Raw genomic sequence first — 22,853 nt, 5'->3', positions numbered from 1 at the left:
GACAACTCTTCCTCCTGGAACCAAAGGCAGCAGCACTGTAAGACCAACAGTGGCCCATGTTCGTCTAGGGTGCAAGTGAGCATGGTAGGGTCTCTACAGGTGAGGACTCAGCACAACCAGCGTGGGCCCAGGACCAAGATCCAAGAAAGGGGACCCACCTGGGTGGTGTCCTAGGGCCTTACCATAGGAATGAGCTGCAGTCCCATCCCCAAACAAACCTGGCCTTCGTTATTTATTCCCCCTGAAACGCAAATAGGTGCAAAGTTCCATATCACATATTCACAGAAATATCAGAGAAAACATTTTCTGAATCATTTCCCTTTAAACCAAGCCATGAGTGTCCTGGTTTAGTACCACTGCTTTTAACCAACTGCTCTAAGTACCCCGTGTGCAGTAAATTCCAATGCTCCTTGAGGCCTTCTACAGATTTCAACTCTCACAAGGGAGGTTCCACAAAGAGTGCCAGTTACACACGCTCACACACACACAAAAATGTGCTAAGCTACTCTGCACCCGTCAGCAGTGTCATCTCCGGAAGAGGTGACTGTAGCCCCACCAGGTCAGCAGCGGTGCCCTCACATGGCTGCATAATATTCCAATACGAAAGGTAAACTCTGGCAGAAGGCCATCCTTCTACTACCGGTGGGATGAGGTGGGACTTAACTCCATTCCATCTCGGCCGTGAGGCAGAGTCTGTGCGTGACCCAATAGGAGGTGTCAGTTTTCCAAGGCTGTCAGAACACAACGGCACAGAAGTATATTTGCTCACAGTTCCAGAGGCCACATGTCAAGGTGCTTGCCAGAATGATTTCCTCTGAGGCCACCCTGGCATCTCCCAACATCTGTGTGAAAGACACACAGGGAACTGGGGCTTCGGTAACTGATTCTCAAGACTCCCCTTAACCTAACCTAAGGGAAAACAGCAGTGCTGCTTCCGTCAAAAGGGTTCTCCTGGGCCAGGGATGTAGCTCAGTGATGCTGTGCCTGCCTGGCAAGGTCCTGAGTTCGATCCCTGGTAACACACACACCCACACACACACTCACAGGTTCTCCTATCATTTTGGCCCAGGCTCTGTCCTCACGGTGGGGAGGAAAGGCAGCTTCCCCAGACCTTTCCTGTCTGTGTCAGGGGCAGACCACACATCAAGTGCCTCAGGGGGAAGTTCATACACTACTAGCTCTGGTGTTTCTCACTTCTGACATGTGTGTCACTGAGCAGACACTTGTCATCCAGAAACATTGGTTTTCTCATCTCCACCCTGGGGACATTTCTGAGGACTCAGTGGGATAATCTCTTCGTGCAGATTATTAGGGAAGGCAGGTGCTGCTGCTCCACAGCTAACGAAATACCTTAAAGATACTTTGAAGATACTATTGTTTATCCTTCTCTGGCCTCACATTGAATTCCATTTTGAATCCTTGTCATGAGACACACCTGCCCTCTCTAGGCACAAACATGAGCACTCGAGTCCTCCTCGTCTGAGCTCCAGATCCCAGGCCTCTGGTGGTTCAGGGTGTGTCTCCTTGTTCTCTCTAGTGTGGAAATGAATCCACCCTGAACCTGGAAGAGGCCTGCATGATGCGAACACTCCAGGCAGGCACACAGCAGCAGTTGGTGGGGTTGCTGGTGCCATCCTCCCCAATGAGACCAATCTCGTACTTCACCACCTTCCTGCGTTCATGCTGGGACTTTGACATTGTCCCATATTCTGTGGCGAAGCTCTTCAGTGGGTGAGTGTCTATCCCCTCGCACTGTGTTTTGGAAATGTCACTGTAGCTCTTCGGACGCCGACGTCCTCCTCTGAAAGTGGGGTGGTAAGGGGATAAGGCTCACAGGGTTTTGGCAGGGATAAACGGGCCTAAGACGTGGCAGGCTGGTACCCACTGCCTCCGTCTGTACACAGGGTTCTGGGCAGGCTGTCCTTCCTCTATTTTTTTTCTCTGTTACTCCACTGAAGAACTTCTCTGCCCCGTGCCTCAATACCACATATCCATCCACGTTTAAAACACATGCAAAAAGCAGATATGATTTCCAGCTTCCAAGGGATCTTTAGGTTTTATTCTAGCTGGTATTTTTCCTGTAGGCAGACTAAGCAAGGGAGCCTTGTGTGCAGAAGGGAAGCCACATATTAGGGAAAGGCATCTGGGGGGTGAATGCACTCAATCTGTGACCACATAACCTTTGTGTTGTGCAGGGACTTCTCTAGATTCATAGCCCAGTCCTATGAACAAAGACAATAACTACCGGGCCGCAGCTCTATTCAGGGAGGCAGACAATCCCCGTAGATTTCACAAGACACAGTCCAGGACCAGTTATACAGTGGGTGGACCCTCAGAACACAGGAGTGGTCAGAAATGGGGGATGGATATGAGGCCTTCGGCTGAGGACAGAAGGACAGGACCCTGGAGCTCACAGATCTGGTGATTACTACAGGAGAGACATGGTCTTGGGGCTTCTCTGGCAGGAGGTTAGTCAGATGATGCTAGGGATGGAAGTTTGGCTTCCCTGCAAAGGAGAAGGGAGGGTGGGGCTCAGAGACGGCACCTGAAAGGCTCGTCCTCAGCACACCGGCTCTCAGTGTGGCCTGTCCTCCTCCACACCGACACACCCATCCCAGCTACAGAAGCAGGGGCCCAGACTAGAGCTGGGATCAGCACACTGCTCTCAAATCTGCCCGGAGCGCAGCCCGGAGCGCTCAGGTGCGTAGTTGTGCCTGCCTCACTCAGAAAGCAATGTGCATATGAAGTGCAGACCCAGACAGTTAAAATTACCGAAGCCAGGACAGTCACAGAGGGCTCGGGCAGGCTCGGCTTGTCCTCTGGACAGAGAGGGGAGGACCAGGCAAGACGAGACGGTGTCTCACACGGGCAGGGTGGAAGCAAAGGCCGGGCCTCTGACTCTGCTGCTCCTCCATCTCTCCCCAGCACCATCGCGCACGTTTTGGACACCCGTCCAGAATGGGTCCATCTGCCGTACATTCCCAAATTCAAGATCCAAGAGGCCCGCGTGCAGGTGAACTCACCTGGAGCAGACGTGGAGCCTCCCTTGCTCCTTCGCCTTGCTCACGGGGAGCATCCAGAGCCCTGCAAGGCAGAAACGGAAGGTGAGGGATGCAGCAGTCTGGAAGGCTTCCGTGGCTTTTGGTTGGGCACTCGGATTCCCAGAACTGCAGGGATGTCTCTTCTGTGCCTGACAGGTCACTGGGAAGTGACTAACACTGCCCAGCTTTCCTCCTTGCAGCTCCTGCTCCATATCCGGAGCAACACGGGCCAGCTCTGCAGCCAGAGCCAGCACCAGAGAAAGAGCCTCCTCTGGAGACAGGAGAGAAGCAGAAGCCAACTCCACAGCACTCCGGTGTGTCTTCTGCGGCTGAGAAGGGCGGATCCCTGCAGAAGGTGCTCTTGGCCTTCTCTCCCAAGCTGCTGGCAGAACAGCTGACCTTGATGGACGCGGTGAGCAGCTGAGCTCTATGGGCCAGGGCAAGGGTAGCCCACTCTTCTGGCACGGACCTTCTCAGTCCTGACATTCCCAGATTACCAGATCAAGGTTCCTCATTCTACAAACTGCGTCACCTCTGCTCATCTCAGCCCCGAGCCACTCCTGGCCTCGTGTGGATGTAGACACTAGGACAGGGCACCCCTGTACCCGCTTCACAGAGCGCCCAGAGGGTCCACTGCGATTGGACAAATGGAACACAGGGTGAGGACTCGGCCCAACTGGTAGAGGAGAGTGTTCACTGAGGTGCAGGCGGGTGCATGTGTCGCCTTGCCACCGTCCCAGGAGACCTGGCCAGCCTTATCACTTTGTAGGCATTTGAGATGCACCAATTCTACAGCAGACCCCCAGACAGAGACCCCAGTCACAGCTGGCACAGGGAATGGGCCAGGGACCTGGAGAAAGGAGCAGAGGGCAGGCGAGGTTGGAAATCAAACAATACCTCAGAATTGGCAGGACGGAGTCCTGTGCTAGTGCTGGAGGTTTGTAAGGATGGACACGGAGAAACTGCCCCTGATTCTCACATCAGTGCCAAGTCCTGGGTCATGACTAAGGCCATCACCCATGGGCAGTAGACAAACCTCAGCCATTTGCAGAAGTCTCTGTCCATATCTACAGCTTCCTGATCTGCAACTCAGGCCACAGCCCCCTGCCTGTTGTCGGATGAAGCCATAGACTCTCTGAGGTGGGTTCTGCCCAGGTGACATTGTCCTCCTCCACAGGAGCTGTTCAAGAAAGTGGTGCCCTGGGAATGCCTGGGCTCCGTTTGGACCCACAGAAACACAACGGGCAATGAACACCTGGAGCCCACCGTTCAGGCCACCGTCACACATTTTAATCTCGTGGCCGAATGTGTGATCACCTCCTTCCTCGGGGACTCCAGCATGAAGGCTAGAGACAGGGCCAGCGTGCTGGAGCACTGGATCCAGGTGGCCAGGGTAAGTGTGAGAGGGCACTGGCCATTTCCTCTGGAGATCTGCCATCTGCCTCTCCTCCATCAGCTCTTAGGATTGTAGGCATGGTCCCTAAGATGCTGTGTGGTCCCTGGTCCCTGCCTGTCGTGGGCACCCTGACCTAGACCCGCCTGTGATGTGGGTGTGGGGGTGCGGTCATCTGACCTGAGCCGCTTCTTTGAGTTTAACTGAAACCTTCCTCCCTGAGAGTGCTGTCGCTGAGGCCCAGTTAGTCCCTTCCACGGCTGCCTGGAGGGAAAAGGCAGCTGAGGTGGCTGAAACTGGAGCAGGCTGAATTCCCATTGTCCCTCCCTCCACACAAGATTCCCTTCCTTCTTTCCTAGGAGTGCCTAAGGCTCAGGAACTTCTCCTCACTGCATGCCATCATCTCTGCTCTGCGGAGCACACCGGTACATCGGCTGAGCAGGACCTGGGGAGAAGTACCCAGGTGAGCCTGGCTTTCTCCATGCCGACACCAGGGCACACTAGGGCCATTCTATCATCATAGATCTGACTCTACCTCCTACAGGACCCCGGAGGGGCTGGGAAGCCGAGAACACAGAGGGTCGTAGTGGCCTTGTAGGTGGGATGCCTGAGCTTCCCTGCCTTCTCAGGCCAGGGTTTCTGTCTCAGGTCATTGCCTTAGTTACTTTTCTCTTTGCTGAGACAAAATACCCGACACCCCAAGTTCAAGTAGGAAAGGTTTAATTTGCCGCAGAGTATGCAGAGTCAGTCTCAAGTTGGCAGGCTCCAGGCGGGGAGAATGGCAGAGGAGCACTGAAGAGGAGAAACAGCGGATGGCAGGGCAGGGCAGGGCAGGCCAAAGAAAACAAACCAGCAGAGTAGCGAGGATGCAGCAGCAAGCAGCAAGCAACAGCAGCCCTCTTCCTGTCGCTCGTACTCTGTCCCGGGTACATGCCATTCGGGAGGGCAACACTCAGCCAGGGTGGGCCTTCCCATTACGCACACCCACAAGTGAGCCAACCCGTGAGTGGACTAATGCAGTAGGCACACGCCATTGATCCCAGCATGACACGCTCTCGATCCAGCCACCTCTCAGAAGCCTGACCTGTGACCACATGGGGCTTTGAGGGGACATCTAGACACCAGCCATAGCAGTTACTTCACCACCAGGCACAGCTCTGCACGAGTCTGTAAGTGAACACTAGACAGCAACAGAACTGAATCCATAACTGCCAAAACTGCCAAAACTGCCAGTCAGCTGAAACCGGGAGGAGGCCCAGGGGGTCAAATGCAAGGTCCTGTCCCGGTCCGGTGACTCCCTTACGTGCTAATGGATCCCAGTTCGAAACGCTCACTCGGGCAGTCTGTGTCCTTTAGGTTCTCAAATAAAATGAATTTGAACTCACACCTCCTATTATTCTGCAACTCCTCCTCACTGTTTCCCCCTCTCAAACAGGAAAAGCTTCCCAAATTTCAAAGAGTTGTGTGCCAAGGACAGTGCAGAGAGCAGGAATCTGCGCACGAAGGTAAACTGGAGGCTGGGATGGGGGCTGAAAGTGTTTGAAGCAGAGAGAAAGGGGTGAATTTGGAAGAGATTCTGTGCCAGATGTGGTTGTTTTCCTCACTGAAAGCTTGAGAAATTCCAGTTGTGTCTCCTGGAATCATAGCAATGGCTGTATTTCTGCTTCACGAGGCAGAAGGCTTGGGAGCACACGAGGCTTAAGGGATGTCACTGGGCTCTTCAGGAAGGGTTCATGAGCGTCCAGGAGCAGCGGGTCTCTGGCTGCCATGCTGGTCCCTGCTGCTGGAAAGTAGCTTCCCCCATGCACTTGGGAGGCTGTGCTAAGGCTTCCGTACTCCAGCACTTAAGCCCCAGAATGTTTTAGGAAATCAGGGCCTGTGCCTCTTCAGTCTTCGCTCTACCTCTGACACAAGGGAGCACCCTGACTGCGATGGAGAAATCCTGTTGGGACAGGTGTTCCAAGGGCAGCTCAGCTCCTGTCCCAGTGGGTACACTTGGGACTGATTCGTGGGTGTGCTGTCCTTCCCCTCTGCTCCTCTGCGCACACTGATGGGTCTTCAGATTCCTTCTTCAGTGCCCAGTGGGCAGCAACACTGTCTCCCGATGGATATGACAACTACCTCGGGGACTCGGGAATTCAGTAGTGGATCCTCACTGATCAGATCTCAGATTCCGTTTCCCAAGGAATTATGCCATGTCCCTCGGAGCTGACACCTTGGGAGGCCATATTCTACATGGCCCAGCAGAGGCTCTGTCTAAAGGACTCCTTTGGGGGACTCACAGGAGGAGGTGAAGTTGGGCATGGCCTCCAGTCTAGCTGTGGGGCAGCGACTGCAGGTGGTCTGGCACAGGCGGGAGCTTCTCAAACATGCCGTCTGAGGCTCACTGCTCCATTCCACGGTGCATGGGCCTGGACACTCATCAAGAGCCCGAGCATGGGACAGTGGTCAGGGGTGGTGCTGGGACTTGGGCTGAAAGAAGCTGAGACTTTACTTCCAGCTGGCAAGAGGAGCTGGCTTCTCTTACACTGCTCTAGGAAAGTCACTGACTAACCTCAGCTTCATCACCTAGAGAGGGGAAAAATAAGTGAACTGTTCAGGCAGCACAGTGTGGCAAGGAGCAAGAGTTGGGGCGCTTTCTCCTGGATGTTCCCCAGAGTGGTGAAGATGAGAACAATAATTATATAAAACGGAGCCCTCAGGAGATGCTGTGAGGCAGGTGTATGTCGAGCCCAGGAAGCGCATTCAGGGTTGCCAGGCCCCATACCCAGAGCGACTAACCAAGGAAGCATGGGCGCTGGGAATGAATCTACAAGCATATTCGAGTGGCAACAGAGCTATACAAGCGGACAGGAGCCAGATATGCAGGGTCTCCGCTCAGGGAGACAGTTATATAAGGGGAGAAAATTCTCAACCACCCTGTCTGGCCTGGCAGGAGGGACTCTCCAAGAAGGCCACCCTGGAGAACAACCCCCAGAGAGCCCAGATGGTGCAGCAGCAGAAGGGCAAGGTGAGTGTCCGGTGGCAGGGAGGGTTCTGGGAGTCAGAGGACAGGAGAGCCTCCCGTCCTCCCAGGACATTGCCCAGAGAGTGCAGGGTGCCTTCCTCCTCCAGCCTTTCTCTGCTTTGCTGGAGGTGCCTCCACTGGAGAGGCCAGAGGAAGACTTGGAGGAGCTGCACACAGAGCAGATAGGGGCTAGAGGTGGAGATGGGCACACCATCAGGGGATCCACGTTAGTTATGGTGGCACATGCCCGCCATCCCAGCACTCTGGGAGGCTGGGGCACAAGGATCACGAGTTCAAGCCCAGTTTACACAAATCGATGACTTAGCAGGGCCCTGTCCCTAGGTGAAAGATAAGAGAAGGTTGGGCCAGTGGCTTGGTGCAAAGGCCCTAGTTTCAACCCTCGGTATCATAAAAGGAAATCAAGTACCGTGAAGTAAGTAGTGGTGTTTGGTGTCCTAGGAAGCCAGGCAGGAAGGCAGGAGTGAGAGAATTGGAAGGGCTTAGTTTGGTGTCCCAGAGGGGGACAGGAGACACCTGTGTGAAATGTCAGGGGGCCTGACCGGGAGCTGGGCTGGGGACTCATCATTTGCACCACCCATGGCATAGGGCACCATCCCCTTCCTTGGCACATTCCTCACTGAGCTGGTGATGCTGGACACTGCCATGAAGGACCACGTGGACTTCAGTGGCCCTCGGGGAAGCAGTTTGGGGACAGGATCCTGGGGCTTGGAAGGGAAGGCCCTTGTGCTGAACCCGTAGGCGCTGGCACTCAGCAAACCTACTCTTATGAGATCCTCACAACTGCCCTGTGTGCTGGAGCCTTCAGGTCCGTCTTGCCTGGGAATGAAGGACCCTGCAGTGCCCCCAAATCCCTCTTTTCCAAGTCCTGAAGCGGCAGAGCTGCCTTCCTGCAAAGCTGCACAGGGCCTTGCTGAGCTGGACTCAGCCTCTCCTTCAGATGGTGGCCAAGGGAGGAGAGACAAGTGGAGACCCCAAGGCCAGGAAGCACCTACAGGGCCAGTACTCCCTTCCTCTGCGAGGCCACAATTTCCGGTCTGACATCAACGGGCACTTGATGGGAGCCTCAGCTCCCATGGCGTCCTCTCCAGCGCCCAAACCTGACTGGGGACCTCGTCCTCCTCTGTGCACTCCCGATGCTAGTGGGCCCTGCCATGATTCCACCATATCCAAGGGTGGGGAAGGGCTGGCTAGTCACGGTTCGGTCTTTCTCACGCACTCTTGCCATCTGCCTTGCAGGGGAATCTCGTCAACTGTGAGAAAATTACAAAGGTAAGCAGCTGTGTCCCGCAGTTCCACGAGGGCAGGAAGGCAGAATTCCTCCTGGCAGGACGTTCCCTGGCTTCACCCTCTGCATCTTTGCTCCATTGGGAGGGTTTTGTACACACAGAAAGATGAAAACCATCCCAATGAGGTGTGTGCTTAGGGGACTGGACACATGTACAGCCAGCTGGACATGGGGTTGTCTGCACCCAACTCTGAGAGCAGTTTAGAGATCGGGCGGGATTGAGAAGATCAGGGACAATTAAGAAAATCACCCTGTAGACCAGCCCTGGACTCTTCCTGCCTTGATCACAGCCCTCACCTCATTTCCGGTGCAAGCCCTCTCAGTACCCCGTCTGTTCCTCTCGCCCCAGGAAGCCAAAGTTCTCCAGGAGATACAGCTGTTCCAGGTGGCAGCGAGTAAATATAATTTTCAGCGTGAGGAGAAGGTTGAGGTCTGGTTCCACTCGAGGGAGTGGCTCAGTGAGAACGAAAGGTGAGCACCAGGCAGGACTCGTGTGAAAGCCCAGGGGTGGGGAGGCTGTCCCTGGCTCACAGCTGCAGAGAGCCCGTGGCCACAGCTCCATCGTCGTCCACACACCCTGCAGCATGGTGACTGCTGGGGCACCGGGACTCGGGCTGCTGGGCAGGCCCTGGTAGGGAGACTTGAGGTGAGGCTCTCCGTGGGCTCACAGGTTCCTCTCTGTCCTCAGCTACAACCTGTCCTGCCTTCTGGAGCCCCGACAGCGGCGGGACAGCAGCACACTCAGGAACAGGAAGATTTCATCATGAATCTCAGGAACCACTGACTGCCCGAGCTCTCAGGGCCAGGCAGACTCAGCACTCGGGGAAGTCTGGGCTGTGAGCTCCAGAGACAGAGAACTCACTTCCAGCTCCACTCTGACCGGCCTGGGAACAGGGTGGGGCGCCTCGCTGCTCTGCTCCTCAAGGCCCCGTTGTCACTAATTTGATTTGCACATCCAGTGCCTTTCTCTTTTTCACATATCTTTAACTTCTCTAAGCTTCTTGTATTTCTCAGTGTTTTTACTCAAATTAATATAGATAGGTTGGTTATGCATTGTGTTTTAGTCTACTTTGTGATTTTTTCACTATAGGTCAATAGTCTGTGGGTTCCTTGAGGTCAGGTCAGTTGAGATCATTGAATGTATTTCATTTTCTGCTATTAAATTTGAGAATCTATCTGTCCATCTCTCCATGCCCCCATCTACACCACAGCCATGAGATATCTGTACAGCTTGAGGTGGTTGGAAATCCTGCACTGAAGCCAGTTATGTGGAGCTTCCTGCTATTCGCCCGTGATGTTCTGTGATGATGCCTCATCGGGGAGGTGCCCAGGTGGCGTCTGTCTGACTCTCTCCTGCGCTTTCTTGCCTGGCTTTTAGAATTCAGCTTCCAGTCCTCTCGTGCTACAGGTGTCACCCTCTCCTCGCAGTGTTTCCACATTCGTGATGTTTCCTCACGACAGATCCGTTAAATCCTAAGAACACAGCCACAGCATGTCAGCAGGGAAAACGCCTAAGTGTTTATTGTGTATGCTAGATCAAGCACTTTCCACACCTTCTCAAAACTGGGGAGAAGAAAGTATTTCCCAATGTCTTTTAGAGGCACACTATACCCTGGTACCAAAGCCCGACCAGCGTGTACAGGGAAATTATAAGCCAACATCTCTCACAACCATATCAATTCTAAACCCAATACTCACAAGCTAAACTAGGCAGTATATTGTCAGGACCATTTGCATGATAGTGTGGAGTTTCTCCCTGTGATGCCAGCCATGTCTGAATACATTTAAGGCATAAACGTGATGCCACGCATTAACAGAATTAAGACGTACACACCTCAGGGTCATGTCACCTGACTGCAGAAGGAACTCGCGCTCACGTTATGCATCTTTTTATGCTAAATGCTCTAAGCAAATCGAATAGTACGGAATGTAAGTCAACACAACAAAGGTCATTGTCATAAGCCCACAGCTGTCATCACCCGGTGAAAAGCTGAAAGCCTTTAAGGTGAGAAACAAGACAAGGATACTCACCGTCAACACTGCTACTCAGTGCTGGAAATGCACTGAGTGCTGGAAATGCACTGGTGCTGGAAATGCAAGTCCGAGCAATGAAGCAAGAAAAAGAAATTAAAGTCATCCAGATAGAAAACTGCAGAAGAGAAGTTGTCACTTTTCAGACGGGATCAAAAGCTGTTAGAATAAATGCAGTGACATTGCAGGACACAAATCAACATACAAAGTCACTCGTGCAATGCACAAAGGAAGGCAAGAGAACAAAATGGTCATACTTCCAAAACTGATATGTAGGCTGAATGGAATCCCAATCACAATACTCACAGCATTCCTCACAGAACTATAGAAAACAACCCCAAAATTTATATGGAACCAGAAAGCAAAAACAACCCTGGGCAACAAAAGGAGGTAAGAGATATCACCACTGCAGAATTCAAGTTATATTGCAAAGCTACTGGAGTAAAAACAGAAAAACAGAATGGTACTGGCACAAAAGTAGATATATGGATCACTGGAACAGAATACAGAAATTAGAGGGCCGGAGATTTAGCTCAGTGGTTTGGTGGCCTTCCTTGCAAGAGCAAAGACCAGAGTTCAATCCCTGGTACCAAAAAAAAAAAAACTAGAAACAATGTCAGGTACATTCAGCCCTCTGATCTTTATCAAAAGGGCCAAAAACATAAAGAAGAAAGTTAGACTTTTTAACAAATGGTGCTGGGAAAATGGGCTATATGCATGGAAAAGTTTGAGTCTATATCCGTTTTTCTCACCATTTACTAAACTAAAACCAACATGAAGTGAAGATCTAAATATTAAAACAGAAACACAATCTGCTAGCGTATAAAATAGATAAAACTCTTGAAGACATACGCATTGGCAAATACTTTCTAAACAGAACTCCAATGCACAAGAAATAACATCAAGAACCAACAAATGGGATGTACTGTATTAAAAAGCTGCACAAAAAAGGACACAACAAAGAGTGGGAAGATATAACCTACAAAATGGTACCAAGTTTGGGAGCTTCTCCTCTCACAGAGGATGAAAATACAGAACACATAAAGAAGTCAAAAAATTAGACTCTCAAATATAAAAGACCCAGTCCAAAGATGGACAACAGAAATGAATACGCATTTCTCAGAAGTGGTCCGCATGGATGGTAAATGCATGAAAAACTATTCAACGTCTCTGGCTCCTAGAGAAATGCAAATTAAACCAACACGGAGACTCTGTCTCACTCTGGACAGAAGGGCTGCCGTGGAGAAATCAGAGAAAGTAATAACAAATGCTGGAGAATCTATGGGGAAAAGGGATACTTCTACGTTGTTGGTGGGAATGATTTGGGGTTTTTTGTGAGGTTTTGTTTGTTTGTTTGTTTGTTTGTTTTTGTACCAGAGATCAAACTCGGGATCTTGCACTTGGGAGGCAGGCCATTGCTAAGCTAAATTCCTGGCAGTGAATCCCTGACAGTGGGAATGTAAATTAGCACAACCACTATGGAAATCAATATGAAGAATGCCCAGCGTAGTGGTGCATGCCTACAACCCTAGAGGTCTGGAGCTGAGGCAGGAAGACTGCCTTGAGTTCGAGGCCAGCCTGGGCTACATAGTAAGTTCAGTCTGAACTACACAGTGAGACCTTGTCACAAAAAAAATAAAACAGAAATCAATATGGAGATACCTCAAATAGCTAAAAACAGAAATTTTATTCAACCCAGCTATTCCCCTTCAAGATACCCTCCCAAAAGAGTTAAAAGCATCACATTGCGGTGATACACGTATACCCGTTTATAGCAGGACAGCTCACAATAGCTGAACCTTGGAAGAGCCTCTATGTCTGTCAACAGATGAATGGATAAAGAAAATGTGGTACTTACACACAATGGAGTATTACCCTGCCATAAATCAGGATAAACTTGACTGTCCTGGTGAAAGGTTCAGAGGTGCACACAGTGGCCGGCTGGGCATGGGCAGAACAGGGTCAGGATGCATGAAGATACGTTGACCACTCTGAAGATCCTTCTTGTTTGTGACAGTGGAGTAGCAAGTCCAGCCTGCTGTCAAGGTTCACAGATGATACTTTTTTGTTTGTGGGTTGGTTTGTTGTTTGTGGTTTTGGTTTTGGTATCAGAGGTTGAACTCAGGACCTTGCTTGCACTTGTGAGGCAGTTGTGGTGCCCCTGGCCCCACAGATGATACTTTTTATCCAGAACTTGCAACAATATGGGTGTTGATTTCAAGGTGAAAACAATTTCAGTGAATAGAAATGAGGCTAAACCTACAATATAATCAAGAGAGGTTTAGAACATTAATTCCCAGCCACTAGTGTGGTGCACGGGGTGTTATGTTAGCTTATGGTGTTACCTTTGCTACACTGGACAATGGTTAAATGAAATGGAAACCCGTTGTGCCAGAAATGACATAGTAACCGTGCTAGTTGGAAATAAAATTAATAAGGAAAATCACAAAGTTGATAGAAGTCAAGGTCTGAAATTTGCACGAAAGCAATCCATTTTACCTGTAGAGGTTAGTGCAAAAGCATGAGATGGTACACAGTGTGCCTTTGAGGAGCTGGTTGTTTGTTTGTTTGTTTGTTTGGGTACCTGGAATCTAACTTGGGACCTAAACTTATGAGGCAGGTGACAGAACCACTGAGCTATATCCCCGGCCCTTAAGGGCTGGTTGAAAAGATTATTCAGACACTTGGACTGTGGGAAAGTGAGAACCAGAATAAAGGAGCCAAACTATCACACATGGAAGAAAGCCATGGAGAACAGCCTGTATTGTGTTTTAAACTCTGGGAAATCGATCTCTTGCATATTTGATAAGATAGTGAAATCTTTCTGTATGCTATTTTAGGGACCCTGCAGTTTGTACATTTGTTTTATATTATGGCAATAAATATTTGCAAAAAACTCCACTTACTGGCTTTCCAAGGTACAATGTTATAGTAACCATGCACAGTTTGCTTTTCACATATTTTTATGCAACATACAACAGGTGACCCTTATGAGTGCATTTTATTTTATAATTTACATTTATGATGTAATTGTTTGAAAACACCCATCTGCCTAGTATATGTTACTACAAGGTCTTCTTTTGTTCTCTTTTTTGCTTAAATACTCCTATCAATTATTGAATTACTTGTTCTATAGAATTCCTAGAACCATAGGGAGGTAAACAGAGATCATCATCGAACCTGTCAAATCTTCAAGGAGTAACACAGAGCATGATTTCACCACTTTCCTAGGATGTTCAAGATTCTCTTTGACCACTAAGCACAATCTCAGTACGGACAGTAGTCCAGGCCCCTTCGTAACTAAAATTCTACTTGTTCAGATGATGCTTCCAAAACAACATTGGTATATTAAAGAAGTTTGGTATTACCTTTCATTTGTCTTGATTAGCTTGGCTGCTTGTGTGAAGCTTTTATCCTTTAATGGGTATGCTGGATTTGTGTTCCTCTGTGAGTGTTTTTGGTCACATGGCAGGAAGGCAGAATGTCAAGAAAGGTCTCCCACATCTTGGTTTCAGAAAGACATGAATAGCGTGTTGATTGAAATGCCTTTAACACTTAACATTTTTAAAACCAACACTTTTTTCATAAATATTGGTGTGTCACATAATATTTATGAATATCTGTATCTTATGGCTTTCAAAATGGTGATTTGATATTTAAAAACCTATTTCTGCCTTTAGAGGAGTGGGAAAAAATACTAATGACAATTTCAGGTAGGTATATTCCTTCTAGATTGTAGCATGTGGGAAAAATTGTTGTAATGAAAATCTCCATAATTTACTGTAACAAATAACCATTAATTTATTAAAACTAATTTGTACAGACTAATAAATCCTTAGCACACACAGTATTGGGGTTTTTTCAAAGCACAGTAATGTTTTTAAAGAAAAAAAGAGGGTGATAAACTTGAGTGATTTGTAGGAAAATGGGTGCATCTTAAGACCATAATGTTAAGTGAAACAAATCAGACACACATGGTTAAATATCACATGGATTCTTAGGGTTATAAAATTAAAGAGGTAAATAAAAGATAAGAGGAAGCAGGGAGATATATCTTTTGCAAAAAAGGGAACCAGAGAAGGAAGCAAGGAGCAGGAAAGGAGGGATAGATGATAAAAACAGGAATTAAGATGTATTTGCATGTACCAACTCCTTACAATGAATGTAATTATTCTGTACTGTAAGCATGATGTAGTAAAAATTTTAAAACACTGATATTGAGGATGATGCCCATCAGCTATGGATCAGATGTGGTACTAGACATTAAGCAATACTGCTAAGTCATAAGGACAGAAGTTCAAACTCTATAACGGAGCAGAGGGTGTTAATCCTAATAAGGCCGTTGGGCAAGAGACAGAGAGCTGACAAAAAGGCAAGAACAAGTGCCAAGCCTGTTGGAGCAACAGTCCAGACAGCCCCAGTGCCTGTGTTGGCATGTTCATCTTCCTTTTAGTTTGACCCCCACAGTGAAGCTTAGATAATATTTTTATGTAACACTATCTCAAATCTGTATAATTCTTATTAGTCTCAAATGCTACCCTTACTTCTAAACTGCATGTCCAGGAACAAGATTGGCCTTGCCAAGCTGGTGTCAGGTGGGGCAGAGTCTCTCACAAGCTTTCCAGGATCCAGTGGGGCCTCTCCAGGGGCCTTGCTCACTCCCGTGACGAACGCCCTGGCTGTGGAAGGAGACCGCTGCTCCTGCCCATGTGGGCCACGCTCTGCTTAAGGGTCTGGCCCCCAGCACGGCGGCTGGCTTCCTCCAGAGGGGGCAATGGAGGGGGTGCTTTTTGATGACCTAGCCTCTGAATCCACATAGTGTCCCTCTGCCACACAACATGCTGAGAATGAGTCTGTCCAGCCCACATTCAAGCAGAGGACTTAGACTGCACCTTTCGAAAAAGAAGAATCAAAGAACTTTAACATTTTTCATGTAAATACTTGCAGGTAAGAAAAGTAAACTTCTTACTCTCAGTATTTCACCTATGATGCCAGATGTGGGAGGGGCTCTTCCCACACCAAGCAGTTTTCCATGGACACCACCTGGGTGTCCCATAATTCAAGTCCAGTTTGACCCTAACTGGAGTTACTGTTGAGGTCTCAATCTCACCCCACTACCCTCCCTCAACTTCCACTCACAAGTCTAGCTCATCACCCATGCTTTCGACCAACTGACTCTCCACAGACCTCAGATTTAATCATTTACTGGCATGGCTCACAGAGCGTGGGTAAACAGCTTATTCACTATGCCAGTCCTACAAAAGGCAGCCTATGAAGTTTATTGGTACATTCATAGCAAATGCCACAGTTACACTTATCATTGGGATCTTTTACCTTTACATGATGTATCTTGGTTCTTTTTTTCCCCATATCCCATCCTCCCTTCACCCCCTTCACCCTTCCCTATTTACAAAGACTTTGTTTCCTTTTTTTTTCATTTTTTCTCTTCCCTTATTTCCTTTCCCTTCCCACTTCCCCTTTAGCCATTTTCACACTCCCAATTATACTATTTGAACCTTATTTATCCTTTTAATTTTTCACAATAAACTATTTGGTATATACTCGTGTGTCCTATTTATTTCACTTAAGAGTATAGTCTCAATGTGCATCCATTTAGCTATAGATGTTTCTACTGTCTCATTCTTTATGGCTGAATAGTATTTCATTTTATAGAAAAACCGCATCTTCTATAAACAGTCTCCAGTTGATGGGCATTTGAGTTGTTTCCAGGTTTCAGCTATGACAAACTGTGCCGCTATAAACATGGGTCACATATATCACTGTGGTATGATTCTTTTAATTCTTTTGGAAATATACCCAGCAGAGAAATAGCTCAGTCAAATGGATCCTAACCCGAACCAGAACACTTAACAGTAACCCGAACAATAGCAATAACCTTAATGCTAACCCTACAACCCTAATCCAAACCTTAACCCTAACTCAGCTACACTAACCCTCAATTTATGCACCCTAAACCTCACCCTCCATAATCCTAAACCCCACACTAACATTAACCCTAACATGTTGCATCCATAACAATCAACCCCAACCCAAACCCAACCCTAACACTTAAACCTAAGCCTAACCACAACCACAACCCTAACCATAACCCCTAAACCCTAAACCTACACTTAACCCCTAACTCAAATACCAACCCCAGCCCCAACCCTAAACTCTAACCTCTAACCTCTAAATCCTAACCCTAACCCTAACCCCCTAACCCCTCACTCCAAACCCTCACCTCTGATCCTAACCCTCTTCCCCATCTTCAAGTACACTACCTCCCTACTTCTTATCTTTCTCCTTATCTTTCTCTCCACTTTAAATTATTTATATTTTAATTTCTCCTAAAAGACCAATTATATTAAAAGTTATGTCTCATTTGTTCCGATTAACATTATAATACCAGATTCATGCATCTGCCTACAAATTCATCAACTTTATGGCTCAGTAGTCAACCTAAAAAAGGCTGCATTGTTCATGGCAAAACAGGACATCTTCTGTCATGTTTCACATGTGCAAAGAAGCTAAAGAAAAGAAATAAGCTCTGCCCAGCATGCAGAAACTAATTCAAATGACTATGCTAAATCATTTCAACTAAGTGGCATAGCCATAAAAGTATATATTTTATTTTGTTTTGTTTTTTGGTACCAAGGATCAGACTCAAGCCCTTGCGCTTGCAAGACCACTGAGCCAAATCCCTGGCAAATGTATTTAAATTTTTTTTTGAGACAGGGTCTCACTATGTAGTTGAGACTGACATGGAACTCACTATGTAGCCCAGGCTGGTCTCGAACTCACAGGGGTCCTCCTGCTCAGCCTCCTGAGCGCTGCGTTTATAGGCATGAGCCACCATGCCAACTTATATTTTAAATTTTTAACTATATAAGCCTAAAGATTAAGACAACATATTTTATGAACACATATTAACGTACTCTTGATTATCTAAATTTTTAGGTTTAGTGTATGTATATTATTTATTGATTTACATATAAACAATTTATTGTATGTAAAAAAATCAGTATAGGACATCTGGTGTTTAGATGTTGGAACACAGCAACATGAGGAAGACAGGAAGGAGGGAAATAGGTGGATGTGAAGGAAGAATTGAGGCCCAAAGGAGAGCAAGGAGAAAGACTTCAACAAAGCAGGAGTTAGCAAGTGGTACTTTCTCCCTGAGCCCTAACTCACAGCATGGGAGGCGTGGCTTGAACCTAAAAATGCACAGTGACCACTGGTGACCACATAAGCCTCCAGAGAAATGCACCATTGGGCACAGTAGACTGCAGTGGCTGGTGAAGTTACTCAGGTTCAGAAATCCCCCAGGAGATCCTGAAGATAGGCCAACAAAGCTCAGAACAGCTCTGGGCTGGCTCCACTGGGGTGAGGTAGAATTAAATTCAAGTTGACAGGAGTTCAAGGAGCCAAGTACAAGCCAGCAGGAAGTGCAGCTCAAGCTGGCAGGAGACATAGAGTTGCAGGTTGGACAAATTATGTTTCAGCCTCACAGCTGGAAACCAGCCTGAGCTTCAGAACTAAAGGTGCAGACTGACTGAAATTATCCACTAGCCCACCGACAATCTATGGCTGGCTTGTTTGGACTAATCCACATGTATTTGCACTTTTGTGTGTCCAACATGTCTACCAGTGACAGCGAAGACATACTTTGAAGTGGACATTTATTTTCTTTTCTGGGTTTTCATTTCTTTTCTTGATTGATTGTTCTTGTTTTTATATAAGTGTGAACAATGTTTCTAGGTTTTGTTTTTTTGTATTGTTGTTCTGTTGTTTTTCTTTCTTCTCACCCCTCCTGTCTTTTTCATCAGTTTACCAAACTTCGCATAATCTTCCTTTGTCCTCTAGGCTTGTTTCTATTCTCTTACTTTTTCTATCTCTATTATTTCTCTACTAATCCCTTTAAACTTTCTCCCCTGAGGGTAAAACTGTTATACTGAGGGCACAATTACTTTAAACAATTTTTTGGCTTGTTTTAAATTTTGTTATACAACCACAAATATAGTTCATACAGTTAGAGGTGGCAAATTAATAGTAACCACATTTTGTCCTTTTCAAGGCTGTGTTTGATGTTATTGTTATCGACGATTGTACTACTTTTGCCAATCGTCAGAACTGTTCTAAACAGTTGTCCTTCCTGGTATACCAAGACTGAGATCGCCTAAGTCATAGGCAATAATATAGGTGAGTACCAGAGAACCAGGGTCTCGGCTAACTAGGCAGAAACTGCTCATCCCCAATAAATCGAAGAGGTAGGATCTTGCAACAGACTCAAAATTCAAAAGCCAGCTACCCTTGGAAGACAGCTCAGAGAAATAGTCATTCCCTAAGGGTTCTAAATGCTATGAATAAAGGTACTTGTCACAGACAATTAACAAGGAGCAACCCAGGAGTTAAACTAAAAAAGAAAAAAATAAAGAGCCTTAGCTAATTCAAAACCCACCCACCTGGACTCTCTGATGTGGTAAGAGTGGAAATAACAAAGCTGATGAATGAGGCTCTAGAAAATATTAAATGAGAAATAATCTGGCAGATAACTACAGAGATGGTGATCACAAGGAAAGACATGGATAGTGACTCTAGAGCAGATGTAAGCAATAAAATAGAGAAGCTTAGGAAAATGACGGACACTATGATTTCCCAACATAAGAAAGAAATGGAACCCAAGAAACAGATTCAAACAGATATCCCGGATATTAAACATTCCACTGAAAGTTTATGCAGAACAACAAGCCAATGTTAAGGACAGGATATCACATCAAGAAGATAGGATGGTGGTCAGCAATCATGAAAAGATTTCTTAAAAATAGCAAGGGACGATGAAAAATCAATCTAACAGCTGCTAGCTGACACAAATATGAATAATGTAAGATTGATCAGAATAGATGAAAAAGCAGAAGACAGTACAAATGACACAAAGAAGCTGTTTATAAAAGTAATGGCAGAAAACTGTCCAAGCAGGGAAAAGAATTTGACATAGAGATAAGTGAAGCACACAGAACTCCAATTGGCCATGATCAAAAAACAAAGGGCCAGGGATTTAGCTCAATGGTTCCACTGCCTGCCTTGCAAGCACAAGGTCTGAGTTCAATCCCCAGTACCAAAAATAAACAAAAACAACAAAACTATATCAAAGCATGTAATAGTCAAGATTACAGAAATTCAAAACAAGAACAGAATATTAAAAGCTGTTAGAAAAGAGAAACAAAGTAGACATTTAAAAATATAAAGTGAGTCTGTCATTTAAAAAAATAACTACTTTTTGCCAATGATATATTTTGAGATTTAAAAAGTTAGAAGTGTGGAAAAACTGGACCTTCTACCATTAAGTTTGAAAATTTCCCAATACTGGTACTGATCCTTTCATTTAAAAAAAATATATATATATATTGTATATACACATTTATTCTATTTATTTCACTTAAGGCCTCAATATGCAACCATTTAGCTACATCTCCAGTTTCTCATTCTCTATGGCTGAGTAGTACTCCATTTTATAGAAAAACCACATCTTCTTTATCCAGTCTCCAGTTGATGGGCAACTGGGCTGTTTCCAAGTTTTAGCTATTACAAAATGTGCTGCTATAGACATGGGTGTGCATATATATATCACTGTGGTATGATTCTTTTAATTCTTTTGGAAAGATACCCAGCAGAGGGATAGCTGGGTCAAATGGAACCTCTAATCCTAGTTTTTTGAGGTATCTCCATATTGATTTCCACAGTGGTTACACCAGTCTGCACTCCCACCAACAGTTGGAGAAGGGCTCCTTGGTTCCTTTCTCCCCACAACTCTGTCAGGATTTGTTATTGATTAATTTCTTGATAGCAGCCATTCTTTCTGGGGTGAGATGGAATCTCAGCATTGTTTTCAATTGCATCTCTCTAATGACCAGTGATGTTGAATGTTTATTTGCTGCTTTTACTTGTTTGTCTGAGAAATGTCTGTTCATTTCAGATTCCCATTTTTGAACTGGGTCTTTATTATTTGGGGGATCTGATTTTTTGTGTTCTTTAAATATTTTAGATAGTAGGCCTTTGTCTGAGGAACAGGTGGTAAAATTTTTTTCCCACATTGTAGGTTGTGTCTTAGCTGTTGGTGGTTTCTCATGCAGTGCAGAAGCTTTTTAATAAGATGAGATCCCAGGTGTTGATTCTTTGTGCTAGCTCCTGTGCTACTGAGGATTTGTACATAGTCTTTTCCTATGCCAATGTCTTTGAGAGTTCTACCTAACTTATCTTTCAGCAAGTTTAGTGTTTCTGTTTAATATTTAGATTTTTAATCCACTTTGATTTTAGTGGATACACATAAATAGGACACATGTATAAATACTGAACAGTTTCTCTGCTGTGAAAAACTAAAAGTGTAAATAAGGTTCAAATTTTACAACTGATAATGTGAAATAGGAAGAAAGGGCATAAAGGAGTAGAGAAAGTGGGAAGGCCAGGAGAAAGAAGGGAAAAGAAAAAATACGAGAAAAGGAAAAAATGGAAACTAAGTCTTTATAAATAGGAAAGGGTGGAGGAGCTGCAGGGAGGGTAGGGATATGAGGAAAAAAGAAGAACCAAGATACATCATGTAAAGGTACAAGATCCCAATAATGAAGGTAATTCTATTGAATACCTAAAAAGTACCAATAAACTTAATGAAAAAAAATTATATAATAAAATGTGTCAGCATTTGGAAGAGGTTAATAGTTCAGTGGAACACACCTTCCAAGTGACAAAGGTATAATGTTACAAAGTCAAATGTGAGAAAAAGGTCCATTCAAGATACAAGATAAGACTGACAGATTTTTAATGTAAACAGTGCACAAAGTTTATAGGATATTTGACTGTTAAAAAAAATGAACTTTTAAGAAATTACCTAAAAAAAAAAAAAAAAAAAGAAAAAAGAAATTATCACTCTTGTTTTGATGTAGCACTGAAAAATCACCACGATTATCTGAAAAGATTTTAAATATTTCAACTAAAACAATACGATGCAATTGGATACAAAGGCAGAAATGAGCCCTGGTATCACTGTACTGTACACCTAAAATGTACCAATAAACTCAATGAGGAAAAAAAAATTAAAGATTTGTAAAAATGAATCAGTGCAACGCTGCTTACAAAATTTTTGTTTTTAAAATACTTTTCATAAAAAAGTATTGAACATGTAATAGGTTTATTTTAAATTAATAAATGCTTCAAGTTTTGTTTTAATATTTAATCTAGTATCACTAGATACTAATCACATAAACAAAGGGTTTAAAACTTCATAATTATTAAGAGTAGAAAGGGGTTTTAAGACCAGATATTCTAAGTGAGATTAAGAGGTTGCATTAATTTCCTAGGTCTGCTATAAAAAAATCACTTCAGTCTGACAACATAAGTTAATTATCTCTCATATTCTGGAATCTAGAACTTAAAGTTAAATTGCAAGTAGAGGCACGAACTTATTAAAAATGTAGGAGAAACGTGTTCCATGCTTCTGTCTCAGTTTCTGGGAATCTTTAGAATTCTTTGGTTTGACCTAATTCCAATCTCTTCTCACTTGGCCCTGGAATAGGATCTCCCTTAGAGTTCCTTGTGGGGGGTCTCTCATTATGTCTCTTCTCTTACTGCAAGGATACCACTCAGAGTGGATTAAGATCCACCCTGTTCCAAAAGGACTTCAACTTGAGTTATTTCTATAGACTTTATGTCTAAATAATGTCTCATTTACCAATACCTGGGGTTAGAACTTCAAAATATCTTTTTGAGGAACACAGTTCAAGTTTTAACTGAGGTATTTTAAGGAAAAAACAATCAACCAGCACTAACTATAAGATGTGAGAAGTTGTATCACATAAGGATTCATTTGAGATAGAGCTTAATAATCAGCTTTGTTATTAACAATGATTATAATTATACTAATATATGGCTATAATAATAGAACTAAAAGGTCTATATTTTAGCAAAATCAAATATTGAGTAAAATGTAAATAAATGCTAGATTTTATTTCAATTTGAAAATATCTTTAGATGGAATGCAATGCACATGCATTATATATATATATATATGTATATATATATGTA

The 22,853-nt window shown here is 45.3% G+C and overlaps 1 protein-coding gene across 1 annotated transcript in view; it reads right to left on the bottom strand.

The window, feature by feature from the left end:
• Positions 1-22,853, bottom strand: part of Kpna5 (karyopherin subunit alpha 5) — a 67,275-nt gene that overhangs the window by 20,439 nt on the left and 23,983 nt on the right. The window contains exons 9-13 of the mRNA XM_019210796.2: positions 14,199-14,282; positions 9,279-9,487; positions 4,571-4,698; positions 4,021-4,499; positions 3,024-3,212 (exon numbers count right to left, since the gene is read on the bottom strand). Of these exons, the coding sequence (XP_019066341.1) occupies positions 3,024-3,212; positions 4,021-4,499; positions 4,571-4,698; positions 9,279-9,487; positions 14,199-14,282 (1,089 nt within the window). The remainder of the gene's footprint in view (positions 1-3,023; positions 3,213-4,020; positions 4,500-4,570; positions 4,699-9,278; positions 9,488-14,198; positions 14,283-22,853) is intronic.

Source organism: Fukomys damarensis, unplaced genomic scaffold (genome assembly GCF_012274545.1).
Source record: "Fukomys damarensis isolate Sample0158 unplaced genomic scaffold, DMR_v1.0_HiC HiC_scaffold_14, whole genome shotgun sequence".
NCBI lineage: Eukaryota > Metazoa > Chordata > Mammalia > Rodentia > Bathyergidae > Fukomys > Fukomys damarensis.
This window is presented reverse-complemented; position numbering and strand designations above follow the sequence as displayed.